This window comes from Aquarana catesbeiana, linkage group LG11 (genome assembly GCF_042186555.1).
Source record: "Aquarana catesbeiana isolate 2022-GZ linkage group LG11, ASM4218655v1, whole genome shotgun sequence".
Classification (NCBI taxonomy): Eukaryota; Metazoa; Chordata; class Amphibia; order Anura; family Ranidae; genus Aquarana; species Aquarana catesbeiana.
In genome coordinates this window covers 77,758,010-77,785,892 of record NC_133334.1, presented here as the reverse complement: position 1 = coordinate 77,785,892, position 27,883 = coordinate 77,758,010, and the positions used below count along the sequence as shown (strand labels likewise).

At 43.6% G+C, this 27,883-nt stretch overlaps 1 protein-coding gene across 2 annotated transcripts in view; it reads right to left on the bottom strand.

The window, feature by feature from the left end:
- Window positions 1–27,883, bottom strand: part of LOC141112107 (ras-related and estrogen-regulated growth inhibitor-like) — a 164,102-nt gene that overhangs the window by 53,492 nt on the left and 82,727 nt on the right. For both annotated transcript variants that reach the window (XM_073604562.1, XM_073604563.1), the window contains exon 2: window positions 11,181–11,237. In XM_073604562.1, coding sequence (XP_073460663.1) covers window positions 11,181–11,237 — 57 coding nt within the window. The remainder of the gene's footprint in view (window positions 1–11,180; window positions 11,238–27,883) is intronic.

Below are 27,883 nucleotides of genomic sequence, written 5' to 3'. Positions count from 1 at the left end.
CATTTTTAAAATGTATTTTATTTTTACTAGTAATGGTGGCGATCTGCGATTTTTAGCGGGACTGCAACATTGGGGCGGACAGATTGGACACTTTTGACACATTTTTGGGACCACTGACATTTTACAGTAAACAGTGCTATAAAAATGCACTGATTACTGTGTAAATGTCAGTGGTAGGGAAAGGGGTGATCAAGGGGTTAAATGTGTTTCCTCCTGTGTGTTTATAACTGTGGGGGGATGGGACTGACTAGAGGAGAAGTCATATTGCTGTTCCTACTTAGTAGGAACAAGACGATCTGTCTGTCCTCACCTGACAGGATGGCGATGTGTGTGTTTACACACACACATCCCCGTTCTGGCTCTCATGTCTGTGATCGCATGTGGCTGGTAGACATCGCAGCCACGCGCATTGTGTCCCCCACCGTGCAGTGGGTGCGCGCCTGCTGGATCTGTTTAAAGGGCCAACATACAGCTATGGCGATTTGCGGGAATGTGCCGACCTGCCGCAGTATAATGATGGTGGCTGGTTGGCAAATCGTTTAATCAACATTTCCAGTTAAAGCAAAAGCCAAAAATACAGGGATGCAATCTAATAGCCCATTAAATAATAAAGGACAAAACTGCTTTTGCTGCAATGTTCACCTTCAACCCAAAGATTTCCTACTATTCCTTTTTTAATAGATGTCCTCATCAGTAGATGGCCAGCACCAATCACCCAATGCCTCTGAGCTCAAGCCATCCTGAACCCACCCCAGCCTGTCACTGGACAGTGAATGGAGAAGCAGTACAGTGATAAAGGCATGTCTGTTACTCTGCTTTCTCTTCCTATCGGCATGCTTCTAATCAGCATATGAACTGATTTGCTTCTTGTGCTGCTTTTTCCTTTGACACTCCAGCTCTGCTCTACAGAGATTGCGAGAGGCTGACGACAGGTCAAATTTGTTTTTTGCTTCTATCTAAAAACACATACAATTGTGCATGAATGATTACAGAGCTGTATTCATGTGTGTGTATCTGCCTAGAATGCTTCGGAGCTCCGCCCAAAAGGTAAAGCTCTGCTTGTTCCCCCCCTTCTGCTGCCACATTTTGGCACCTTTTAGTGGGAGGAGAGAGTGGGTACCTGGTTTTGACAGGTACCCGCTCCCACATCCGGCTGATCTTGCCGCTGCAAGATCAGCTGGAAGTTTGGCCCCCCCCCTTCCCTCGCCACGAGCCATTCACAAAGCACAGCATGCTTCGGGCATGCGCAGTTGCGGCTTCGCAACCGGTTTTATTTATTGGAGATGGCGGCAGGCAGCACCTGACAGCTGATCAGGCCCGTCACCACAGGACAGGAAAAACAAGCAATTGCTTGGGGCCCCGAGCTGGCCTGGGGCCCCAGCCGTACCGCCGCTTCTTATAAGCTGCAGCCTGTAGCGTGGCCAAGCTCCTCTTCCTTCCTCCTGCAGTCCGCGCTGTACAGGACTCAGGAGATTCAGTTTCCTGTTCCCGGCTGGACTGACAAGAAGTGCACACACTGAGTGCTCACTTCCTTTTAGTCCGGCCGGCTGGGAACAGAAATCTGAATCTCCTGCTGCGCGGTACGCGGTAGGGAGGGGGGTTAAAAAGAACAGGGGGGGGGGGAGTAGTAAGGGGGGGAGGCAGTCATCAAGACTCATTTTGTAATAAAAATATGGTAGCTTGCTGATCATAATAAAAACAATTACCATAGCTTTCTTTCCATTTTCTTCTTTCTTTACCATCCCATTTCCATCTTATTGCAATTTTTTGAATCAGGAAACATTGTTGAAAATGTTCAAATTTTATGCACATTTATGCAACAGCAGTATTTGCACTGTAAACCTTTTTTATTTATTTAAAAGTATTGGTGAACTTAAACTGTATCACTATGCTGTGATTCCTATAGGCTTTGCGTGCGTGCGGTGGGGGTGGTGGGGGGGGTGTATTTTGCTTGGGGCCCCAAAATTCCTTCAAACGGCCCTGCAGCTGATTGAAAAATCGACTCGGGTGAAGACACTGCTGGATTCATGGACAGGTAAGTGTCCTAATAATAAGATACAGCAGCTACAGTATTTGTAGCTGCTGACTTTACATTTTTTCTAAAGGAGCCTGGAGCTCTGCTTTAATGTTCTTTTTTTCACTTGTTATATAGCACCACACATATTGCTGTTAGGTCTATTGCTCTTAATGCAGTAGTAAACCGGCATCATCCATTCAGAGCCCAGTGCGCATGCGCCGGTGACGTCACCAGGGCCACTAAAGTAATTATCTCCTAAACAGTGCAGGTTTAGGAGATAATTTACTGTACCTACAGATAAGCCTTATTATAGGCTTACCTGTAGGTGTAAATCAAAGAGCGGACTTTACTACCATTTTAAGTATCATGTAAAACTGAACTCCAGGCAGATTTAAAAGGCACACATTAAAGCAACTCTGTAATCATTAATACATCATTAAATGTAATTTTGTAAATACAAGTAGGTTAAGTACCTGATTTAAAGAGGTATTAGCTTCTTGTAATTCTTGTACAACTTAGACTGTAAGAGGGAGAAAGCAGGTTGATGGAATGATAAAGCAGAGTAACAGATATAGTAGGTGAGCTTATCAGTATGCTGCCTCACTGCCAATACTGTGCAGTCATAGGGTGGAAGAAGAACAAAACCTTTAGCTGTTACTTAACTGCAGCAGAGAAAAATGTACAGATATGCGATGTCTTTAAGGGGAAAAACAGCTCCCATATGTGAATTTCAGCTATAACATCGCTGCAACATTTTGCAGCAACGTATACAAAATTGTGGCAATAAAAAAAAAAATGTTACCATACTTTTAGGGTCATCTAGCTATTAGTTACCTACCTTTAAAAAACTTAATTTTTTTTTTTGTCAAAAACACAATATACTGTGCAGCCCACCAATCAGAAGTTTGCAGGAAAAGAGGATATGATTGCATGTTTCAACAGCTGCAGAGAGACTTGCGACAACTTTTCTTTTTTTTGCAGTCCCCTAACCTCACTTTTTTTTCTGTTGTTGGGTTTACTCTGAAAGAATCCAACAATAGTCAGACAAGGTAAAAAAAAAAGTGAAAAAGTGAAACTTTTGGTTCTGAGCCTTTTTTTTTCTAGAATTATTGGTTGTTAGTGTGTGTTGTATAGTTAATAAAGCCACATGAAAAAAAAAGTAAGGATCACGCTAGGGATAAGGGCTGTGGTGAGTCCCTATGGTGAGACACATCTCTCAGAGCCCAACGTTCTACCTATGTTTGACACTGTAAGACAGGTGCTTTGTAACAGTAGACAGCAATGCAGTATGTTTTCATTACCAGAAACAATGACTGATTGTATGATAATTTAATCATCCTAGCAGAATCTGGCAAGAGAATACAAGAGTTATTTAGGTGGAAAATCACAGCATACCCTGCACCATTGTTCATTGGAAACTGGTTAAAGAATCATTTTTATTCTGTGCCATGTGTGGGAGTTTATAGAATACAGTTTAGTAGATTCATTATTATTGACTCAATCAGAAACATTTTTTTTCCCCCAGAACAAGTAGTATTTGAAAAATAAGATTTTGTCATGTGCCCTAAGGGAACTAAGCTAGCATATGCCACTGTTTTTAATCTGTAAATTAAATATAATCAGGGTAAATATCTAACAATAATTATTGTTTGTTGAAGATTGCTGCTAACACTTTCTAGAGTGTGTCCACCAGGCTCTCTTCATAACCATAAAGTGCAAATTGTAAGCGCAGCGCAATCACATGTACAATATTTCCTGGCTAACCTCACGTTAGCACACCATGGGTTAATCCTCCGTAGGTAACCCCAAGGACCACCTCCAATAGATAGATAGAATAAAAGACCCACCCTCCTAATCCCCTGTGTTCTTCATTTTTGGTCGCTCCAGGCCACCTGCCAAAAGTTTCCAGATCGGATGGATGTCGGTGAGCAGTACCCCCCCTACCGCACCTCCCCCCGGTTCTCTGCCTCTCCTGGGTTGGAATACCCTGTGTGTGGGTGGTAAACCCCCTGTAAGCCAGGGTACCCTTGTGCCTGGGTCGCAGGCATTGTTGCTTAGATAGCACATTATTAACTGAACTATGTGGTGATTCTCAGGGGCACTGTGGCTGCACTCCTTGTTTTTCTCACTTATTGTGTCTCCTTAGCAGAGTGCCAGGATCTTTCTCTCTTCCTTATCCTGTTTGGAGGGTGGTTCCCCTCCAATCACCTGGCAACTGATTACACAAATGGCAGAGAGTCAGATGGCCTGAGCGGCCGTGCTTCCTGTTTTCTCTGCATGTCAGTTCCAGGTAAGACAGTCTTTCTCTTCCTCCTTATTCTTATCAGAGAGGCTGTAGTGTAAGTAGTCTTTCTTTTCTCTTTTAATCTTTGATTGCACGAAGATCTAAAGAAAGGTACGAGGGGGCGGCGTGGGACGATGGGGAAAGAGTGCTAACCATTCACTCACGGTTGTCTGTCTTGGCTGATTTGCAGGAGCCAAATCCCAAAGCGCAGACGCTCATCAAAGCATAAGTCCCGCCAACGTTCTGTGTCACCGTGGCACCATGAATCCCGTCCATCGGTATGGAGGCTCTCGCTCTCTCCTGACCTGCATGAACTGGGTGTCCAGACATCTAGCCTTGCCCAGACCCAAGTGCAACATTCTCCACAGGGTCTGTGCTGGGCTTGCAAACTCCCAGCCTTGCCTGGAAAGCTTATCTGCAAGGGTTGCCTTGGAGAAGTGGCAGCAGATAAAGAGGATGATGTAAGGAGGTGTAAAGACTATACCGCGAGGCGGTACAGGAGAGCCTCTAGGACATGGTGATTCCAACGAGACACTCTTCCCATAGGCTTGCACAGCCCAAGACATCTCACGCCTCACCTGAAGAGAGTGTATCAGAGTTATCCTCGGATCCAGAGGATGCTGGGCCTGGGACCTTTGATTATAATCTGGTAGGCCCCCTTGTGCAAGCAATTAAGGAAGCCCTGGATTGGGAGTCAGAGTCACTCCCGCCACAAAAGATCCGTAGGTTCTTTCCTAACCTGAAAAAGGAGGAACCTACCTTCCCAGTGTTTCCGGAGATTAAGGAATTAATCGAGGACGAATGGGTGAAACTGAATAAAAAACTGAATTTGCAAAACAAACACTCAAAACTGTATCCCATGCCTTCTTCACAGGCTAGCCTTTGGGAGACCCCACCAAATGTGGATGCAGTCTTGCAGCGTTTGGCACGGCATGTGTCCTTACCTTTGGAGAACTTGGTTACTTTCAGGGATCCAATGGATCGCCAGGTGGACGCAGATGTTAAAAGGATTTATTCCATGGCTGGGTCAGCCCTTCACCCAGCCATTGCCCTGACGGCCTTGTCAAGGGCCTTGAAGACATGGCTTGCCAATGTTGAGACTGCTTTAAATGCAGGGGTATACCCCTCAAAGATCGTTACAGCATTGGAGAAGCCAAGCATTTCAGCGGATTTCCTTGCGAAGTCATTGGTAGATTTAGTAAAGCAGTTAGCCAGAACTATGGTCAGTGCTGTTACAGAAAGGAGGGCCCTGTGGCTCCGTCTTTGGACGGCAGACAGAACTACCAAACAGGCCTTGTGCAACATACCATACAACAGCAAACTACTGTTTGGAAAGACCTTGGATGATGCAATTAAGAGAGTCACGGAAGGTAAGTCGACTCTTCTCCCTCAGCCTGGCCGAAAGAAACCACTTGGACAACCCAGTCAGTCAACCTACAAACGCTTCCAGAAGGCAAAATGGGCCAGGATGGGAGAGACCTCAATGGAGAGGGACTCAAAGTTCCTTTCTCCGGGGCATCAAGTCTAAGGCAGCACAGGCAGCCAAGACAAATGAAAAGTCCTTTTGAGGGTACGCCCGCCCAGGCTTGTCCAGTGGGAGTGAGGCTAAGCTCCTGTTGGAGGGTCTGGGCAGCGAAGGTTACCGATCCTGACCCTGGACACTGTAAAAAACAGATACTCTATAGAGTTCTTACACCACCCTCCAAATTCCTTTGTGAGAACTCAGTGGACAGATGTCCTGAGAAGAGACGGTCCTTGTGAACCTATATAGACAAACTCTTCTCCAAGGGTCCATCAAGCATGTACCAGCAGAAGAGAGAGGGGGAGGTTTCTATTCCCCAATCGTTCTGCTGCCAAAATCTTAAGGCCTTGCTCACCAAGGGGGGACAAGGAGTCTAACGCTCCTTCACTTGTCGGCAGACATCTTTGCCTGGGCAGAGGAGCATCTTCAGGACCTGAAGCATACAGTCAGGTCCATAAATATTGGGACATCTACACAATTCTAATCTTTTTGGCTCTATACACCACCACAATGGATTTGAAATAAAACAAACAAGATATGCTTTAACTGCAGACTTTCAGCTTTAATTTGAGGGTATTTACATCCAAATCAGGTGAGTGGTGTAGGAATTACAACAGTTTGTATATGTGACTCCCACTTTTAAGGGACCAAAAGTAATGGGACAATTGGCTGCTCAGCTGTTCCATGGCCTGGTGTGTGTTATTCCCTCACTATCCCATTTACAAGGAGCAGATAAAAGGTCCAGAGTTCATTTCAAGTGTGCTCTTTGCATTTGTAATCTGTTGCTGTCAACTCTCAATATGAGATCCAAAGAGCTGTCACTATCAGTGAAGCAAACCCTCATTAGGCTGAAAAAACAAAACAAACCCATCAGAGAGATAGCAAAAACATTAGGTGTGGCCAAATCAACTGTTTGGAACATCCTTAAAAAGAACGAATGCACCGGTGAGCTCAGCAACACCAAAAGTAATGGGACAATTGGCTGCTCAGCTGTTCCATGGCCTGGTGTGTGTTATTCCCTCACTATCCCATTTACAAGGAGCAGATACAAGGTCCAGAGTTCATTTCAAGTGTGCTCTTTGCATTTGGAATCTGTTGCTGTCAACTCTCAATATGAGATCCAAAGAGCTGTCATTATCAGTGAAGCAAACCCTCATTAGGCTGAAAAAACAAAACAAACCCATCAGAGAGATAGCAAAAACATTAGGTGTGGCCAAATCAACTGTTTGGAACATCCTTAAAAAGAACGAATGCACCGGTGAGCTCAGCAACACCAAAAGACTCAGAAGACCACGGAAAACAACTGTGGTGGATGACCAAAGAATTCTTTCCCTGGTGAAGAAAACACCCTTCACAACAGTTGGCCAGATCAAGAACACTCTCCAGGAGGTAGGTGTATGTGTGTCAACGTCAACAATCAAGGGCAAACTTCACCAGAGTGAATACAGAGGGTTCACCACAAGATGTAAACCATTGGTGAGCCTCAAAAACAGGAAGGCCAGATTAGAGTTTGCCAAACAACATCTAAAAAAGCCTTCACAGTTCTGGAACAACATCCTATGGACAGATGAGACCAAGATCAACTTGTACCAGAGTGATGGGAAGAGAAGAGTATGGAGAAGGAAAGGAACTGCTCATGATCCAAAGCATACCACCTCATCAGTGAAGCATGGTGGTGGTAGTGTCATGGCGTGGGCATGTATGGCTGCCAATGGAACTATTTCTCTTGTATTTATTGATGATGTGACTGCTGACAAAAGCAACAGGATGAATTCTGAAGTGTTTCGGGCAATATTATCTGCTCATATTCAGCAAAATGCTTCAGAACTCATTGGACAGCGCTTCACAGTGCAGATGGACAATGACCCGAAGCATACTGCGAAAGCAACCAAAGAGTTTTTAAGAAAAAGAAGTGGAATGTTATGCAATGGCCAAATCAGTCACCTGACCTGAATCCAATTGAGCATGCATTTCACTTGCTGAAGACAAAACTGAAGGGAAAATGCCCCCAAGAACAAGCAGGAACTGAAGACAGTTGCAGTAGAGGCCTGGCAGAGCATCACCAGGGATGAAACCCAGTGTCTGGTGATGTCTATGCGTTCCAGACTTCAGGCTGTAATTGACTGCAAAGGATTTGCAACCAAGTATTAAAAAGTGAAAGTTTGATGGATGATTGTTTATCTGTCCCATTATTTTTGGTCCCTTAAAAAGTGGAAGGCACATATAGAAACTGTTGTAATTCCTACACCGTTCACCTGATTTGGATGTAAATACCCTCAAATTAAAGTTGAAAGTCTGCAGTTAAAGCACAGCCAAAAAGTTTAGAATTGTGTCGAAGTCCCAATATTTATGGACCTGACTGTATCTCCCAGGAAGTCAGAATCAACTGGCAGATCAGCTGAGCAGACATTTCCCCGAACACAGCGAGTGGTCACTCCAACAGAGGCACCTTCAGACAGTTTTCAGGAAGTTGGGCACGCCCACGGTCGATTTGATGGCGACCCCACAAAATGCTCAGTTTCCCCTGTTTGTGACGAGATACAGTTATGCAGGAGCACTAACACAGGATGCATTTTCGATCCGCTGGGCCTTTCCGATGGTGTACATTTTTCCACCAATCCCATTATTATTGAATGTCCTGTTGAAGATCAGAGCAGAGAAAGTCCACACGATGTTGGTGGCTCCCCGATGGCCGAGGAGGCCTTGGTTTCCTTTTATTCATACAGATGTTGTCAGCCCTGCCAATCCTGTTTCCAGCCAAGAGGGACCTTTTGACCCAGAACCAGTGGCCACACTCCAACCCGGCAAAACTAAAACTAGCGGCATGACTGCTGAATCGGCCTGATTAAGGGCTCAGGGACTTTCCTCACAGTTGGTACAGACTCTAATGAAGGCCAGAAAGACCGCAACCAAGCGCACGTATGAACGTGTTTGGACAAAATTTGTAGAGTTCGCTGAATGCAAGCACTTTTCTCTTGAATCTCCTTCTTGGCCAAACATACTGGATTTCCTGCAGTCAGCCCTAGATAAGGGGTTATCATATAACTCGATTTGGGTGCAGGTCTCTGCCCTATCAGGCATTTTCTGCAGACTGCAATTCACATTAAACCACCAAAGAAATGCCTTATACCTTCCTGGGATCTCGGCTTGGTCCTCAGGTCACTCACACAACCTCCATTTATACCTCCAGACTCTTACTCCTTATGGACCCTGACCTTAAAAATTGTGTTTTTGGTCGCCATAGTCTTGGCACAGACAGTTTCAGAATTGGCAGCTCTGTCCTGCAAAGAACCTTACTGTGTGATTCTTCCACAAAAAAACATTCTCCAACCTGCTCCAAGTCTGAGGTCTAAGGTTGCATCTAGCTTCCATGAGAATTGGGAGGCAATCCGCCCAAGTTTTGACCAAATACCTTCATCTGTACTAACAGAGGATTTCAGCTCACTGGATCTGGTGAGCCTGCTGTCCATGTATCTGAAAGGATCTGCTCCTATTAGGAAGGTGGTATAAACTTTTTATCCTCCCAGTGGGTGCCAAAAGGGGTGAGGTGGCAACGTCAAGAATGATCTCTTCCTGGGTATCAAGGGTCATCACCCTAGCCTACAAGAACCAAGGTCTGGCTCCTCCGGAAGTGATACATGCTCTTTCAACGCAAGGGATGGCAGCCTCCTGTGCAGCATACGCTAAAGGTCTGCTAGAAGACATCTGTAGGGCTGCCAGTTGGAGTTCCTGCACAACCTTTGCGTGCCACTATAGCCTGGATATTCAGGCCACAGCATCCACAAAGTTCAGGACAGCGGTGGTCTCAGCAGCCTTACAAGAGAAATAAAATGTGTTTTTCTTTATTATGCAGCATATCTTGGCTAATTGTCCTTTATGTTTTTCCCGCCCTTCTTCTTTATTGCTAGTTAAATCCCATGGTGTGCTGACCTGAGGTTAGCCAGGAATATGAAAAATTGTTATCAAATACTTACCGTAATTTTCCTTTCCTGGCATACCCTTACGTCAGCGCAACTTTACCGCCCTGGTGGCCTGTCGCTATCTAGTTAAAGAACACCGGGGATTAGGAGGGTGTCTATTGGTGGTGGTCCTTGGGGTTACCTACAGAGGATTGCTGACGTGAGGGTACGCCAGTAAAGGAAAATTATGGTAAGTATTTGATAACAATTTTCCATAATCCTGAGAAAAATAATAAACAGAAATACAAAAACTCCAATAGTTGATATAATAAGCAACAGTGTCAGAGTCCCAAATATAAATGCTTCACTGCTGTGCAAACTCAAAGTGATAGTTCATATAGTAACATCCAATGTATTCAGTGACCACCACCTCCAGAAAAGTTGCCTGCTCACCTCCAGTCTTTGACCCTACTACAGAGTCATAATAGCCTTAGTGAACCCCATTCAGGATGGTGCTGGAACACTCCTGCAAGAATCGTCCCTAAAACACGCTACTCCTCTTCTTAAAACTTGATCAACCATGTGACATACCATAGAATAGAAATGGAGAAACCATAGCGCTCTCTGTTTCAAATTATTTATTAAAACGGAATAAAGGGATTAAAAACACTCACATAGATATGTGTAAAACAAGCATATATTCAGCTCAACAAGCTGATGCAAAATTAAGTAATGACGTCACGGACAACGGCTCCTCCTACCCATACGCATTACGCCCTCCTAATGGGCTTCTTTAGCAGGCCAGGCCTTGAGAAAGGGACCCTGCATTGCCTCAAAATGTCAGCTATATTGTATTTAAGTGATCTTTCACAAATAAATCCATTAAAGAAATGCAATCTTTAATCAAGCCCTGCTGATTATTCATCCCTTTTATTAACCTTGCTGAGGACATGGATACCAAGGAATGAACTGCGTGTGCTAGAGTACTGATTTTACTGGTGGGATGAATATTGGGGAGTGAGTCGGTCATGTACATATCAGGAGAAAAATCTACATTTCTTATTTTAGCTTTATTCAGTTGTATTCTTTACAGCAAATGATTATTTAGAGGCAGGTAAAAGTTTTCCACAAATCCTCTTGTAAAAATACAATTCCAGTCCTTATAAATTTGGCAAATCCCCCTTTCACATTATAAATAGATCTAAAATTAAAAAACAAGGAAAAGGAGAATTCATGGCTACTGTAATTAAATTGAATAGGTTTTACCAATCAATATTTGGCAAGCAATAGGCAAAATAAGAATAAACATTAATTGATCCTAAGTAAACATCAATTATCTGCTAAATATATAGGACAATAAATCAATAGTATTGACCCTTCGAGAACAAATTGAGGCTGAATGATGCATTGACATTCTATCCAACTAATAATTCTGTTATCTTTACAACTTCTACTTACCGAGGGTGGGATCGTATTCTCCAATAAACCGTTTAGTGATAAATCTGACAGTCATTGCTGTGTCAGGAAAGAAAATGATATTGTATTATTATTATTATTATTATTGCGTTGCAGTGATGTGAATTCCTAAAAAGTACAATTTAGTTCACACCTTTATTGAGTATCATATACTTTTATTAGTAAAAAAAAAAAAAAAATTGCATTTCTACATTCGAAAAAAGCACACAGCCCCAAAGTTTGCAGTGGACCTCATGTCAACATGTTTAAAGGAAGAACGACTGAAGAACTACTTTACAGAAATGGCTGAATAGTTGATTCAGGTAAGGGGGAGTGTGGACAGGCTTTGGGCATCTGTTGATGGGGTAATACAGCTGCTTTTAACATCACAAACAAGTGGCCACTGCCCCCACCTATAACTGGCCTATGCAGCAAGGAGCACTGGAAGAGTAACGCATATCAACCAAAACCAGTACATTTCCAAGCTCAACTTACCAACCAGCCTGCGACCAAACCAAATTGACTTGTCTAACAGTATGCGTTAAAATCAGGGGTTTAGTCTGCACACATTTTCTTTCTTTCAGGCGCTTATATAGCGCTGTCAATTTTTTGCAGCTCTTTATTATTTTTATTATTATTATACAGGATTTATATCGCACCAACAGTTTATGCAGAGCTTTACACTATAAAATGGAGTCAATACAGTTATAATACAATCAAATCAGGATTAAGAGGGCCCTGCTCAGAAGAGCTTACAATCGAATAGGGTGGGGCAGGTGGTACAAAAGGTTGTAACTGTGGGGAATGAGCTGATGGAAGTGGTAAAAGATTACTTGGAGATGTGATAGGCTTCCCTGAAGAGATGAGTTTTCAGGGATCGCCTGAAGGTAGCATGAGTAGTGGATAGCAGGACAGGTTGAGGTAGCGAGTTCCAGAGGATGGGAGAGGCTCTGGAGAAATCCTGGAGACGAGGGAGCTTGAGAGTAGGAGGTCTTGAGACGAGTGGAGAGCACGGTTTGGGTGATATTTGGAGACAAGGTTGGTGATGTTGCTCGGGCAGAGTTGTAAATGGCTTTGTATGTTGTGGTTAGCATTCTGAATTCAATTCGCTGGGTGATTGGGAGCCAGTGTAGGGATTGGAGGAGTGGGTTGGCAGACACTGAGCGGTTGGTAAAGTGGATAAGTCTAGCAACAGCATTCATGATAGACTGAAGAGGGGATAGCCTATGGAGAGGCAGGCCAATGAGAAAAGAGTTGCAATAGTCAAGGTGAGAGATAACGAGGGAGTGAATGAGGAGCTTGGTGGTTTCATTTGTTAAAAAGGGGTACATTTTAGAGATGTTACGGAGGTGAATTCTACAAACTTTTGACGATTGGATTTGAGGCTGAAAGAACAAGTCATAGTCTAGGATTACACCTAGTACTCTGGCGTGAGGGGAGGGACTGATAGTTGCATTGTTGATGTTGATGGAAAAGTCATGGAGTGGGGCACGGGCGGGGGGGGTAATATTAATAGCTCAGTTTTAGAGAGATTTAAGGAAGTGGTGCGACATCCATGACGATATGCCAGTTAGTGGGTTAGTAAGGCGAGATGAGACTGAAAAGGTGAGGAGTAGACAGATAGATTTGGGTGTCTTCAGCGTATACCGTATATACTCGAGTATAAGCTGAGTTTTTCAGCACATTTTTTTGTGCTGAAAGTGCCCCCTTCGGCTTATACTCGAGTCACTGCCGTCTGCCTACCTGATCAGCGTGTCATGCGGTCAGACGGCAGCCATTCCAGTGTACAAAAGCCACGCCTCCTCCTCGTCCTCGTCTGTGATAGGGAACACTCAGTTTCCCAGCAGTGAGTCAGTGTTCCGCCTATCATGGACGTCCTCTCATCCTCATCCCACGGATGAGGATGAGAGGATGTCCGTGATAGGCTGAACACTGACTGCTGATCTGCACAGGTAGGCTGCAATGGACACAGTGAGGTAGGCAGATCTGCACAGGGAGGCATACAATGGACACAGGGAGGTATGCAATGGACACAGGGAGGCATGCAGCTGCAGATGGGCATTGTTGACCCTCTTTTCCACTTACAGTAGCTGCTGCATTTCTCAATCTCGGCTTATACTCGAGTCAATAAGTTTTCCCAGTTTTTTGTGGTAAATTAGGTGCCTCGGCTTATACTCGGAACAGCTTATACTCAAGTATATACAGTAAGTGGAATTGGAAGCTGGGGGGCGGTTATCAAGTGACCAAGGGAGGAGGTGTAGATAGAGAGGAGAAAGGGTCCAAGAACAGAGCCTTGGGGGACAGAAAGGGACAATGGAGAGGAGGAGACAGAGTTGTAAGTAACACTGAAGGAGCGCCGTGATAGATAGGCAGAGAACCAGGATAGAGCAGAATCTTGGAGGCCAAGGGAATGGAGTTTATTGAGAAGGAGTGGGTGGTCAACAGTATCAAAGGCCGCAGAGAGGTCAAGTACATATACTTTGTACATTCATATCAGGTCCTGCCCTCAAGGAGCTTACAATCTAAGGTCCCTAACTCACAATTAATACATACACATACCCGGAGTACCCAGAGAAAACCCACGCAGGCACAGGGAGAACATGCAAACTACAGGCAGGTAGTGTTATGGTTGGGATTCACACCAGCGACCCTTTTGCTGCTAGGCAAAAGTTCTAACCACTACACCACTGTGCCACATTTGCAAATACATGCGTAAGCTATAGGCCCAGTCATGGCACCCCATTTTCTGTAGTCCCTAACTCTAACTTGTAAGAGTCTCCACAGTGGAAGCACATGTATTTTGATGGATAGGTAGAGGGCAGCTGAGCCGGAGGGAGCCCACCCCTCCTTAAAGGCACAGGGACACACTGAACACCCAGCACATAGCACCATGACAGCAAAGGCGTCAGTGCGTTGCCTGACCGATAGCCTCTGGCTCACCTGCCCTCTACCTATCCATCAAAATGTGCTTCCACTGTGGAGACTCTTAAAAGTTAGAGTTAGGGACTACAGAAAATGGGGTGTCTTGATGGGGTCTGTAGCTTACGCATGTATTTGCAAATGTGCGCAGACTAAACCGCTGTTTTTAACGCATACTGTCAGGTGAATTTGGTTGGTCGCAGGCTGGTCTGTAAGTTGAGCTTGAAAATTTCTCCGGTTTTTGATATGCTTTTAACATCAGTTTGAGACTCTTCTAAATCATTCAAAATTTATTGACGGGTGCATTTGACCTGCACTTGGTCTCATTTTGACTTGCTTCTACCTTCTCCTACCTGGTAGCTTTTTATGTTCATTTTAACAGCCCAAGAGCCACACCTGTGCACTGCAGCAGCTGTCCAAGTGAAGAACGGATGTGAGCAGTGCCCAAAATAGTGAGAGGCAGAGACGTGAAGAGAAAGATCACACATAGGGGGGGATTTACTAAAACTGGAACGTGCAATTCTGCATAGAAACCAATCAGCTCACAGGTTTTATTGTCAAAGCTTAATTGAACAAGCTAAAGTTATAAGCTGATTGGTTTACTGTGCACAGCTGCACTAGATTCTATGTGCTCCAGTTTTAGTAAATCAACCCCTGTATCTGAAGTTTGTCTTGGGCATTAGAGACTTGAGGCAGAGCCATTCCTAGTTTTTTTGCACAAAAATACATCTGCTCTTTCAGGGATAGCTTTATGTTATTCCATAGTATTCCACAAAAGAGAAAAGTCAGATAAGTGCCTCTGCACAGCATTTAATTTGTGCTTTGATACACTACTGTGCAAAAGTTTTAGGCAGGTGTGAAAAATTGCTGTAAATTAAGAATGCTTTCAAAAAATAGAAGTGTTAATAGTTTATTTTTATCAATTAAAGGAGAAGTACAGCCAAAGCTTGTTTGGCTGTACTTCACCTGTGGATCAAAAGGAGTTCAGTTTGTCTTGTACTCCTGTAACCCGTTTTCTGCACACAGCGTGCTGAAGCCCGCTGTCTGCTGGCATCACACAGCCGGTCCAGGCTTGGGCAAGATCACGACCATGGAATCGGAATCCACCCACATGCCTGGACCAGCACCCGGCTCTCAGCGAGCCGCTGAGAGCCTAAGCCAGCCACTCCCGCCCTCCTCCACAGCCCTGCACTCCAAGTTGGGGGCAGAGCAGAGAGCTGTGAGAACCCAGTGACCTGCAGTATTAGATCTCTCTGTTCTCATTGTCAGAGCTGGCGGGGGACAGATGCAGCATCGGACCGATGCTGCCTCCACCTAGGTAAGTATGAATCTAAAAAAGTCCATTCTTCTCTTTTAACTAAATTGAAGGTAAATGAACAGAAGAGAAATCCAAATCAAATTAATATTTGGTGTGACCACTCTTTGCCTTCAAAACTGCATCAATTCTTCTAGGTACACTTGCACAACAGCTTTTGAAGAAACTCAGCAGGTAAGTAGTTTCAAACATCTTGAAGAACTAACCGCAGATCTTCTGTGGATGTAGGCTGCCTCAGATCCTTCTGTCTCATCATGTAATCCCAGACAGATTTAAAGGGGTTGTAAAGGTAAAAATTTTTTCACCTTAATGCATTCTATGCATTAAGGTGAAAAAACTTCTGACAGAACCGCCGCCCCCAGCCCCCCCGTTTTACTTACCTGACGCCTCGAAAGTCAGCTTCGCGTTCCCGACATCTGTTCCTCCGCTCACCCTGGCCGCTGATTGGCTGCAGTGGATGGATTGAAAGCAGCGCAGCCATTGGCTCGCGCTGCTGTCAATCACATCCGATGACGCGGCGCGCCGGGGGGCGGGGCCGAGTGATACAGCGAGCGGCTATAGCCGCCGGCTGTATCACGGGAGCGCGCCCGCAAGCACTCACCACCGTGCGAGGGAGCTCGCATTAAGGTGGTGAATGCTTGCGGGGAGGAGCTGAAACAGCCGCCGAGGGACCCCAGAAGACGAGGTTCGGGGCCACTCTGTGCAGAACGAGCTGCACAGTGAAGGTAAGTATAACATGTTTGTTATTTTAAAAAAAAAAAAAAAACACCTTTACAAACACTTTAATGATGTTGAGATCAGGGCTCTGTGGGGACCAAACCATCACTTCCAGGACTCCTTGCTCTTCTTTGCTGAAGCTGAAGATAGTTCTTAATGACATTGGCTGTATGTTTGGGGTCGTTGTCCTAATGCAGAATAAATTTGGAGCCAATCACACACCTCCCAGATGGTATGGCATGGTGCATAAGTGTTTGCCTATATTTCTCAGCATTGTGCACACCATTCATCCTGACTAAATCTCCAACTCCAGTTGCAGAAATGCAGCCCAAACGTCCAAGGAACCTCCATCATGCTTCACTGCTGCCTGCAGACTATTTATTGTACAGCTCTCCAGCCCTTCATTAACAAACTGCCTCCTGCTACAGCCAAATATTTCAAATTTTGACTCATCAGTCCAGAGCACCTGTTGCCATTTTGTAAATTGATACAGATAAACAATAGAATCTATGTTTTTGAAAGCATTCTTACTTTACAGCATTTCTTCACACCTGCCTTAAACTTTTGCACAGTACTGTATACCCAAATTTCTATAACTACAAGGGAGGTCACAACCACCAAGCTGAGACTGAGTAAAATATCCCCAAAGTTTTCGAACATATTCCAGGTCCCAAAACACTCTTACCTCTATTTTGTGGGCCTTCTTCAGGATTATGGAACAGCATATGGAAAACAGTTCTAGGCTGGGTTCACACTTATGCGAATTGGATGCGGGTTTCCCCGCATTCAATTCGCATGACAGGAGAGTGTGTCCGGCTTTCAATGGGGCCGGTTCACACACCTCCGGGGCAGACACGGTCCACATTGAAGAAGGGTCCTGTCTGTCTTTGGCTCCGAATCAGGTGCAAATTCAAGCAGGAATTCAGACCTGATTCACACATGAATCGGTGTAGAGGGACGTATAGGACTATAGGGACACACCAGACCCCCTGCTGTGAGCCACGGCAGCAGCAAGTGTAAACCCAGCCTTATTTGCTTGCAACTTCAAGAAGCATGTCCCTCACATAACCTTTACATTGTAGCTACCCTTGCCAAACCCTGCAGAACCTCCAGGGTACCCAAATTACAGATCTGCCTTGGTAATGGTCCACCTATACTCACAGATGAACAGTGCCCATCTCCAAAGATTGCATTGTCTTGTGTACCACATTCTGCCCATTTCTCTTTCAGATACTGAACTACTTTCCTACAAGGAACCAGCAAGAACAATGATACAGACATTCTTCTTTGTTAAATCCAAACTTTTCCCTCTTGGTGGTCACTGGTATTGGGTGTCAAAACCCCTTATCATCACTATCCCAGGGATCAAAATCAATTCACCATGCAGGGACAATTTTCCATACATTTTTGGAAGCATTTTGTTGTGTTTTGTTTTGATAAGAGCCAGTAAAATGGTATAGAGGTGATCAGCAGAGGAAGAGAAGCCAGTTCCAGGCAACCTGTTTTCCACCATATAAACCCGCAAGTCTTTTTTTTCCTTGTCCATCCTGGACATGGATGGTAGAGTAAATGCCTATTTAGAAGGGTCTGCCAATACTTGAAATAATAAAAATATATTAGTGTACAAAAGTCATATGGATAAAAATTAAAAGTCAGAAGAGGCCAACGGATTTCTGAACTTTTGTTTCCAAAAAAATGATCTTTAAATATGATCAAAAGCAATGACTATAAACTCTGACAAGGTACGCTGTGATGCGAATGATTAATAAAGAATAAGCTGAAACCTCTGTTTGTTATTAGATTAAGGCCAGTTAATCTGCCAGCATGTGCTACTATACCGCCCAAGTGTTTGAGAACCAGCAATGTTCACGTATACATGTAAATATATGGACCCCTGAGGCTTTCTGAGTCACCCCTGCTGCTTTAGCAACATCCTTTTAGCATTTACGTATATACTATACTCCAGGAGCCTTTGTTTAGTTTTAGAAGAGTGGGGGGTAAAACACTCATAGGATTTTTTTTTCTTTATTTTAGATGGTGCTTTAAAGGGCATATATTTTTATTAGGTTTTTTTTATTTAGTGTTATTCTTGTTTGTGTTTTTCACCCTTTTTGTGTGTATTTAGTTAATTGTGCACTGTCATTTTTTTTTTCTTTCTGTGTAAACAAATGTAAAATACTACGGCTGATGTGATGAAAACATTTTCAGTTATTTTTTTTGCCACAGCAGACACTATGGAACACTCTTATCAAAGCAGGACACAGACTGCAGTACCCATAACCAAAAGATTAGTGTTACCAAAACCCTGCAGCAGAGGGAACCCCAATCCACCTGATGTTTTATATCATACAGTATGTTTGTTAAAGCCTAAGGCCCCATGTACACTGCTGCTGCTAAATGGACGTTCAGAAGCAGCTGGACACTTTTTTCAACTGCCCCTGAACTCATTCAATGTTATCTTATGTGTACATGTACACAGGTTCAAGTACTGTTGTTTTTAGGCAGTTGCTTTTATAGGCCTTTTTTTTAAGGCAAAAAAATGAGTTCAGACGCCGAAGTTTCCGACGTTTCAGACGCCAAACACTTCTAAACATGGCTAAACGTGGTAACCCGCGTTTAGCAGCATTTTTTTTATAGGCGTTTTTCGTTTTTAGCCATTTAATAAAAAAAATTTTTTTAAACGCTTCTAAACACAAGCACGGCAAATCGGATGTTTTAAACGTGGGTTACTATCTGTTAAGTTAAATAGTTCAGGAGAGGTTGTAAAAACGTCCCGTGTACATGAAGCCTAACTCCATCTTTCCTTTCCCTTTATATGGTGTAGGCTAAGCTGGCTCAATTGATCTATTTCATTTACTAATTGTTGCAGGCACTGTCAGTGGTGTATAAACTTAATGTAGTAGCAGCTGTACATCCACTTGACCTCCAGAAGATTTACAGTGCCTTGAAAAAGTATTCATACCCCGTGACATTTTTCACATTTTGTCATGTTACAACCAAAAACGTAAATGTATTTTATTAGGATTTTTTTGTGATAGACCAATACAAAGTGGCACATAACTGTAAAGTGGAAGGAAAATGATAAATAGTTTTCAAATTTTTTTACAAATAAATACCTGAAAAGTGTGGCGTGCATTTTTTTCAGCCCCCTTTACTCTGATAACCATAACTAAAATCTAGCGGAACCAATTACCTTCAGAAATCACCTAATTAGTAAATAGAGTCCACCTGTGTGTAATTTAATCTCGGTATAAATACAGTTGTTCTGTGAAGCCCTCAGAGGTTTGTTAGAGAACCTTAGTGAACAAACAGCATCATGAAGGCCAAGGAACACACCAGACAGGTCAGGGATAAAGTTGAGAAGTTTAAAGCAGGGTTAGTTTATAAAAAAAAATATCCCAAGCTTTGAACATCTCACGGAGTACTGTCCAATCCATCATCTGAAAATGGAAAGAGTATGGCACAACTGCAAACCTACCAAGACATGGCCGTCCACCTAAACTGACAGGCCGGGCAGGAAGAGCATTAATCAGAGAAGCAGCCAAGAGGCCCATGATAACTCTAGAGGAGCTGCAGAGATCCACAGCTCAGGTGGGAGAATCTGTCCACAGGACAACTATTAATTGTGCACTCCACAAATCTGGCCTTTATGGAAGAGTGGCAAGAAGAAAGTCATTGTTGAAAGAAAGCCATAAGAAGTCCCATTTGCAACTAGCAAGAAGCCCTGTAGGGAACACAGCAAACATGTGGAAGAAGGTGCTCTGGTCAGATGAGACCAAAATGTACCTTTTTGGCCTAAAAGCAAAATGCTATGTGTGGCCGAAAACTAACACTGCACATCACCCTGAACACTCCATGCGCACGTGAAACATGGTGGTGACAGCATCATGTTGTGGGGATGCTTTTCTTCAGCAGGGACAGGGAAGCTGGTCAGAGTTGATGGGAAGATCGATGGAGCCAAATGCAGGGAAATCTTAGAAGAAAACCTGTTAGAGTCTGCAAAAGACTTGAGACTGAGGTGGAGGTTCACCTTCCAGCAGGACAACGACCCTAAACATACAGCCAGAGCTACAATGGAATGGTTTACATCAAAGCATATCCATGTGTTAGAACAGCCCAGTCAAAGTCCAGACCTAAATCCAATTGAGAATCTGTGGCATGACTTGAAAATTGCTGTTCATAGATGCTTTCCATCCAATCTGACAGAGCTTGAGATATTTTGCAAAGAAGAATGGGCAAAAATGTCACTCTCTAGATGTGCAAAGCTGGTAGAGACATCCCCAAAAAGACTTGCAGCAAAAAGGTGTTTCTACAAAGTATTCACTCAGGGGGGCTGAATACAAATGCATGCCACACTTTTCAGATATTTATTTGTAAACAATTTTGAAAACAATTTATAATTTTCCTTCCATTTCCAAATTATGTGCCACTTTGTGTTGGTCTATCACATAAAATCCCAATAAAGTACATTTACGTTTTTGGTTGTAAAAATGACAAAATGTGGAAAATTTCAAGGGGTATGAATACTTCAAGGCACTGTATCCCCCTTCATGACCAGACCATTTTATGCGATACAGCACTGCCTTATTTTAACTGACAATTGCAATGCTGTACCCAAATACCATTTGTCATTTTTTTCCCACAAATAGAGCTTTCTTTTGCTGGTATTTGATCACCTCTGCAGTTTTTATTTTTTGTGCTATAAAACAAAAAAAAGACCTACAATTTTGAAAAAAAAAAACAATATTTTTTACTTTCTGCTGTGAAACATTAACATTTTTTAAAAAATCTAATTTCTTCATAAATTAAGGTCAATGTGTCTTCTTCTACATATGTTTGGTAAACAAAAATCCCTATAATGGAAATAGCGAATATTGAGTGGTTTGCACAAAAGTTATAGCATCTACAAACTATAGGATATATACTGAATTTTTTTTTTTTTTTATATTAGTAATGGGGGCGATCAGCGACTTACAGCGGGACTGTGATATTGTGGCGGACAATCGCACACTAACTGACACTTTGTGGGAACCAGTGACACTAATACAGTGATCAGTGCTGAAAATATGCACTGTTGCTCTACTAATGACACTGGCTGGGAAGGGGTTAAACATCTAGGGCAATCAAAGAGTTAAATATGTACTTAGCTAGTGTTTTTGTGTACTGTGTGAAGTGCTTATACTAAGGGAAGTGATGGATTGTATTCCCTGCTCTGTGGGGAAAGAATATCCATTACTTCCCCCCTATCAGAACAGAGCTCTGCCTTGTTTACATAGCCAGAGCTCTGTCCTGTGTGTCTTCCTGACGATTGACGGTTGCTGGCAGACATCCATTGGCCAGCACCTTATTGGCTTCTGCTGCGACAAATCACAGCAGAAGCAGCGTGCCAGCATTGCGCCCCCTACCCAGAAGTGCAGTATCACGTACAGTATATAAACCGATCAGCCATAACATTATGACCACCAACTTAATATTGAGTATGGCCCCCTTTTGCTAAAACAGCCCTGACCCATTGAGGCATGGACACCAAAGTAGCATCCACATGAATAGCAGGACCCAAGGTTTCCCAGCAGAACATTGACCAAAGCATCACACTGCTTCTGCCAACTTGCCTTCTTATACCGCATCCTGGTGCCATCTCTTCCCCAGGTAAGTGATGCACACGCACTCGGCCATCCACATGATGTAAAAGAAAACGTAATTCATCAAACCAGGCCACCTTCTTCCATTGCTCCATAGTCCAGTTCTGGTGTTCATGTGACCATTGCAGAAGCTTTTTGCTGTAGACATGGGTCACCATTGGCTTCACAGCCCCATACACAACAAACTGCAATGCCCATTTTTTCTGCTTTCAGCACATCAACTTCATGGACAACATGTTCACTTGCTGCCTAATATATCCCACCAATTTTCGGATGCCATTGTAACGAGATATTCTCTTTACCTGTCAGTGTTCATAATGCTATGGCTGATCGGTGTATATATGTGATTCTGAACATGTCGCTCTGTAGCAGTAAATCTGCTATGGGGTGGTCGGGAAGTGGATATAGTGTGCAGTGCTGTGTTCTGGAAGAGTTACGTAGATGTCCCAACTACTGCTGGAACAAAATCAAGTCAGGTTGAGTGCCTCTCTGCCATTCATAGGAAGCCTTGTATTTATATCAATGTCTAGAGGTGGAAATCATGATATTATCAGCTTGCTTCCCCATGTTGACCATTCACAGGAAGCCTTGTATTCATTGATACAAATACAAGGCTTCCTGTCAATGGCTGAGAAGCACTCATGCCCAATTTGATTGTTTTCTGGTAGCAGACAGCAAGGCCCAATACCACTGCTGGAACACAGCCCTGTTTACTGTATGTACCTAATGCTAAATACAGTTTATATGGTGCTAAGAGCATCTGCAGCAATTAGTAAATGAAATGAAGTTCCCTTTGGTCAGCTGGGCCCAAACAAACTATTTAATCACTTAAGGACCGTCTCACGCCGATTTACGTCGGCAAGGTGGCACGGGCAGGCAGAATCACGTACATATACGTGATCTGCCTCCCGCGGGCGGGGGGGTCCGATCGGACACCCCCCCCCCGGTGCCCGAGGCGGTCCGCTTCTGACCAGCGGCGATCAGAGATGAGGGGGAGACCATCCGTTCGTGCCCCCCCCCCCGCGATGGCCGCCGGCCAATAAAATCATTCCTTTGCTGCTGTATGCTAAACAGCAGCATAGGAAATGATGTCATCTCTCCTCGGCTCGGTATTTTCCGTTCCGGCGCAGAGGAGAGAAGACTGCAATGTGAGTGCACAACACACACACATACAGTAGAACATGCCAGGCACACAAAACACCACCCTTTACCCCCCGATCCCCCCCTAATCCCCCCCCCCCCCGTTTTTTTTCTGATTACTGCATGGTGTCAGTTTGTGACAGTTACTGTGTTAGGGCAGTTACTGTTAGCCCCCTTTAGGTCTAGGATACCCCCCTAACCCCCCCTAATAAAGTTTTAACCCCTTGATCACCCCCTGTCGCCAGTGTCGCTAAGCGATCATTTTTCTGATCGCTGTATTAGTGCCACTGGTGACGCTAGTTAGGGACGTAAATATTTAGGTTCGCCGTCAGCGTTTTATAGCGACAGGGACCCCCATATACTACCTAATAAATGTTTTAACCCCTTGATTGCCCCCTAGTTAACCCTTTCACCACTGATCACCGTATAACTGTTACGGGTGACACTGGGTAGTTCGTTTATTTTCTATAGTGTCAGGGCACCCACCGTTTATTACCGAATAAAGGTTTAGCCCCCTGATCGCCCGGCGGTGATATGCGTCGCCCCAGGCAGAGCCAGATTAGCGCCAGTACCGCTAACACCCACGCACGCAGCATACGCCTCCCTTAGTGGTATAGTATCTGTACGGATAAATATCTGATCCGATCAGATCTATAATAGCGTCCCCAGCAGTTTAGGGTTCCCAAAAACGCAGTGTTAGCGGGATCAGCCCAGATACCTACTAGCACCTGCGTTTTGCCCCTCCGCCTGGCCCAGCCCACCCAAGTGCAGTATCGATCGATCACTGACACTTACAAAACACTAAACACATAACTGCAGCGTTCGCAGAGTCAGGCCTGATCCCTGCAATCGCTAACAGTTTTTTTGGTAGCATTTTGGTGAACTGGCAAGCACCAGCCCCAGGCAGCGTCAGGTTAGCGCCAGTACCGCTAACACCCACGCACGCACCGTACACCTCCCTTAGTGGTATAGTATCTGATCGGATCAATATCTGATCCGATCAGATCTATACTAGCGTCCCCAGCAGTTTAGGGTTCCCAAAAACGCAGTGTTAGTGGGATCAGCCCAGATACCTGCTAGCACCTGCGTTTTGCCCCTCCGCCCGGCCCAGCCCAGCCCACCCAAGTGTAGTATCGATCGATCACTGACACTTACAAAACACTAAACGCATAACTGCAGCGTTCGCACAGTCAGGCCTGATCCCTGCGATCGCTAACAGTTTTTTTGGTAGCGTTTTGGTGAACTGGCAAGCACCAGTGGCCTAGTACACCCCGGTCATAGTCAAACCAGCTGCAGTAACACTTGGTGACGTGGCAGGACCCATAAGTGCAGTTCAAGCTGGTATGGTGGCAAGCACAAGTAGTGTCCCGCTGCGACCAAGAAGAAGACAAACACAGGCCCGTCGTGCCCATAATGCCCTTCCTGCTGCATTCGCCAATCCTAATTGGGAACCCACCACTTCTGCAGCGCCCGTACTTCCCTCATTCACATCCCCAACCAAATGCAGTCGGCTGCATGAGAGGCATTTTCTTTATGTCCTCCTGAGTACCCCTACCCAACGAACCCCCCAAAAAAGATGTTGTGTCTGCAGCAAGCGCGGATATAGGCGTGACACCCGCTATTATTGTCACTCCTGTCCTGACAATCCTGGTTTTTGCATTGGTGAATGTTTTGAACGCTACCATTCACTAGTTGAGTATTAGCGTAGGGTACAGCATTGCACAGACTAGGCACACTTTCACAGGATCTCCCAAGATGCCATCGCATTTTGAGAGACCCGAACCTGGAACCGGTTACAGTTATAAAAGTTAGTTACAAAAAAAGTGTAAAAAAAAATATATATATATATAAAATAAAAAAAAATAGTTGTCGTTTTATTGTTCTCTCTCTCTCTATTCTCTCTCTCTATTGTTCTGCTCCTTTTTACTGTATTCTATTCTGCAATGTTTTATTGTTATTATGTTTTATCATGTTTGCTTTTCAGGTATGCAATTTTTTATACTTTACCGTTTACTGTGTTTTATTGTTAACCATTTTTTTGTCTTCAGGTACGCCATTCACGACTTTGAGTGGTTAGGTTTAGGTATCATCTTGGTATCATTCATTTCAGCCAGCGGTCGGCTTTCATGTAAAAGCAATCTTAGCGGCTAATTAGCCTCTAGACTGCTTTTACAAGCCGTGGGAGGGAATGCCCCCCCCCCCCCCCACCGTCTTCCGTGTTTTTCTCTGGCTCTCCTGTCTCAACAGGGAACCTGAGAATGCAGCCGGTGATTCAGCCAGCTGACCATAGAGCTGATCAGAGACCAGAGTGGCTCCAAACATCTCTATGGCCTAAGAAACCGGAAGCTACGAGCATTTCATGACTTAGATTTCGCCGGATGTAAACAGCGCCATTGGGAAATTGGGAAAGCATTTTATCACACCGATCTTGGTGTGGTCAGATGCTTTGAGGGCAGAGGAGAGATCTAGGGTCTAATAGACCCCAATTTTTTCAAAAAAGATTATACCTGTCACTACCTATTGCTATCATAGGGGATATTTACATTCCCTGAGATAACAATAAAAATGATTAAAAAAAAAAAAATGAAAGGAACAGTTTAAAAACAAGATAAAAGAGCAAAAAAATAATAAAGAAAAAAAAAAATAAATAAATAAAAAAACACCCCTGTCGCCCCCTGCTCTCGCGCTAAGGCGAACGCAAGAGGCGGTCTGTCGTCAAACGTAAACAGCAATTGCACCATGCATGTGAGGTATCACCGCGAAGGTCAGATCGAGGGCAGTAATTTTAGCAGTAGACCTCCTCTGTAAATCTAAAGTGGTAACCTGTAAAGGCTTTTAAAGGCTTTTAAAAATGTATTTATTTTGTTGCCACTGCACGTTTGTGCGCAATTGTAAAGCATGTCATGTTTGGTATCCATGTACTCGGCCTAAGATCATCTTTTTTATTTCATGAAACATTTGGGCAATATAGTGTGTTTTAGTGCATTAAAATTTTAAAAAAGTGTGTTTTTTCCCCAAAAAATGCGTTTGAAAAATCGCTGCGCAAATACTGTGTGAAAAAAAAAAATGAAACACCCACCATTTTAATCTGTAGGGCATTTGCTTTAAAAAAAATGTATAATGTTTGGGGGTTCAAAGTAATTTTCTTGCAAAAAAAAATAATTTTTTCATGTAAACAAAAAGTGTCAGAAAGGGCTTTGTCTTCAAGTGGTTAGAAGAGTAGGTGATGTGTGACATAAGCTTCTAAATGTTGTGCATAAAATGCCAGGACAGTTCAAAACCCCCCAAATGACCCCATTTTGGAAAGTAGACACCTCAAGCTATTTGCTAAGAGTCATGTCGAGTCCATGGAATATTTTATATTGTGACACAAGTTGCGGGAAAGAGACAAATTTTTTTTTTGTTTTTGCACAAAGTTGTCACTAAATGATATATTGCTCAAACATGCCATGGGAATATGTGAAATTACACCCCAAAATACATTCTGCTGCTTCTCCTGAGTACGGGGATACCACATGTGTGAGACTTTTTGGGAGCCTAGCCGCGTACAGGACCCCGAAAACCAAGCACTGCCTTCAGGCTTTCTAAGGGCGTAAATTTTTGATTTCACTCTTCACTGCCTATCACAGAGCAAAAAAATAATAAAGAAAAAAAAAAATAAATAAATAAAAAAACACCCCTGTCGCCCCCTGCTCTCGCGCTAAGGCGAACGCAAGAGGCGGTCTGTCGTCAAACGTAAACAGCAATTGCACCATGCATGTGAGGTATCACCGCGAAGGTCAGATCGAGGGCAGTAATTTTAGCAGTAGACCTCCTCTGTAAATCTAAAGTGGTAACCTGTAAAGGCTTTTAAAGGCTTTTAAAAATGTATTTATTTTGTTGCCACTGCACGTTTGTGCGCAATTGTAAAGCATGTCATGTTTGGTATCCATGTACTCGGCCTAAGATCATCTTTTTTATTTCATGAAACATTTGGGCAATATAGTGTGTTTTAGTGCATTAAAATTTTAAAAAAGTGTGTTTTTTCCCCAAAAAATGCGTTTGAAAAATCGCTGCGCAAATACTGTGTGAAAAAAAAAAATGAAACACCCACCATTTTAATCTGTAGGGCATTTGCTTTAAAAAAAATGTATAATGTTTGGGGGTTCAAAGTAATTTTCTTGCAAAAAAAAATAATTTTTTCATGTAAACAAAAAGTGTCAGAAAGGGCTTTGTCTTCAAGTGGTTAGAAGAGTAGGTGATGTGTGACATAAGCTTCTAAATGTTGTGCATAAAATGCCAGGACAGTTCAAAACCCCCCAAATGACCCCATTTTGGAAAGTAGACACCTCAAGCTATTTGCTAAGAGTCATGTCGAGTCCATGGAATATTTTATATTGTGACACAAGTTGCGGGAAAGAGACAAATTTTTTTTTTGTTTTTGCACAAAGTTGTCACTAAATGATATATTGCTCAAACATGCCATGGGAATATGTGAAATTACACCCCAAAATACATTCTGCTGCTTCTCCTGAGTACGGGGATACCACATGTGTGAGACTTTTTGGGAGCCTAGCCGCGTACAGGACCCCGAAAACCAAGCACTGCCTTCAGGCTTTCTAAGGGCGTAAATTTTTGATTTCACTCTTCACTGCCTATCACAGTTTCGGAGGCCATGGAATGCCCAGGTGGCACAAAACCCCCCAAATGACCCCATTTTGGAAAGTAGACACCCCAAGCTATTTGCTGAGAGGTATAGTGAGTATTTTGCAGACCTTACTTTTTGTCACAAAGTTTTGAAAATTGAAAAAAGAAAAAAAAAAAGTTTTTTCTTGTCTTTCTTCATTTTCAAAAACAAATGAGAGCTGCAAAATACTCACCATGCCTCTCAGCAAATAGCTTGGGGTGTCTACTTTCCAAAATGGGGTCATTTGGGGGGGTTTTGTGCCACCTGGGAATTCCATGGCTTCCGAAACTGTGATAGGCAGTGAAGA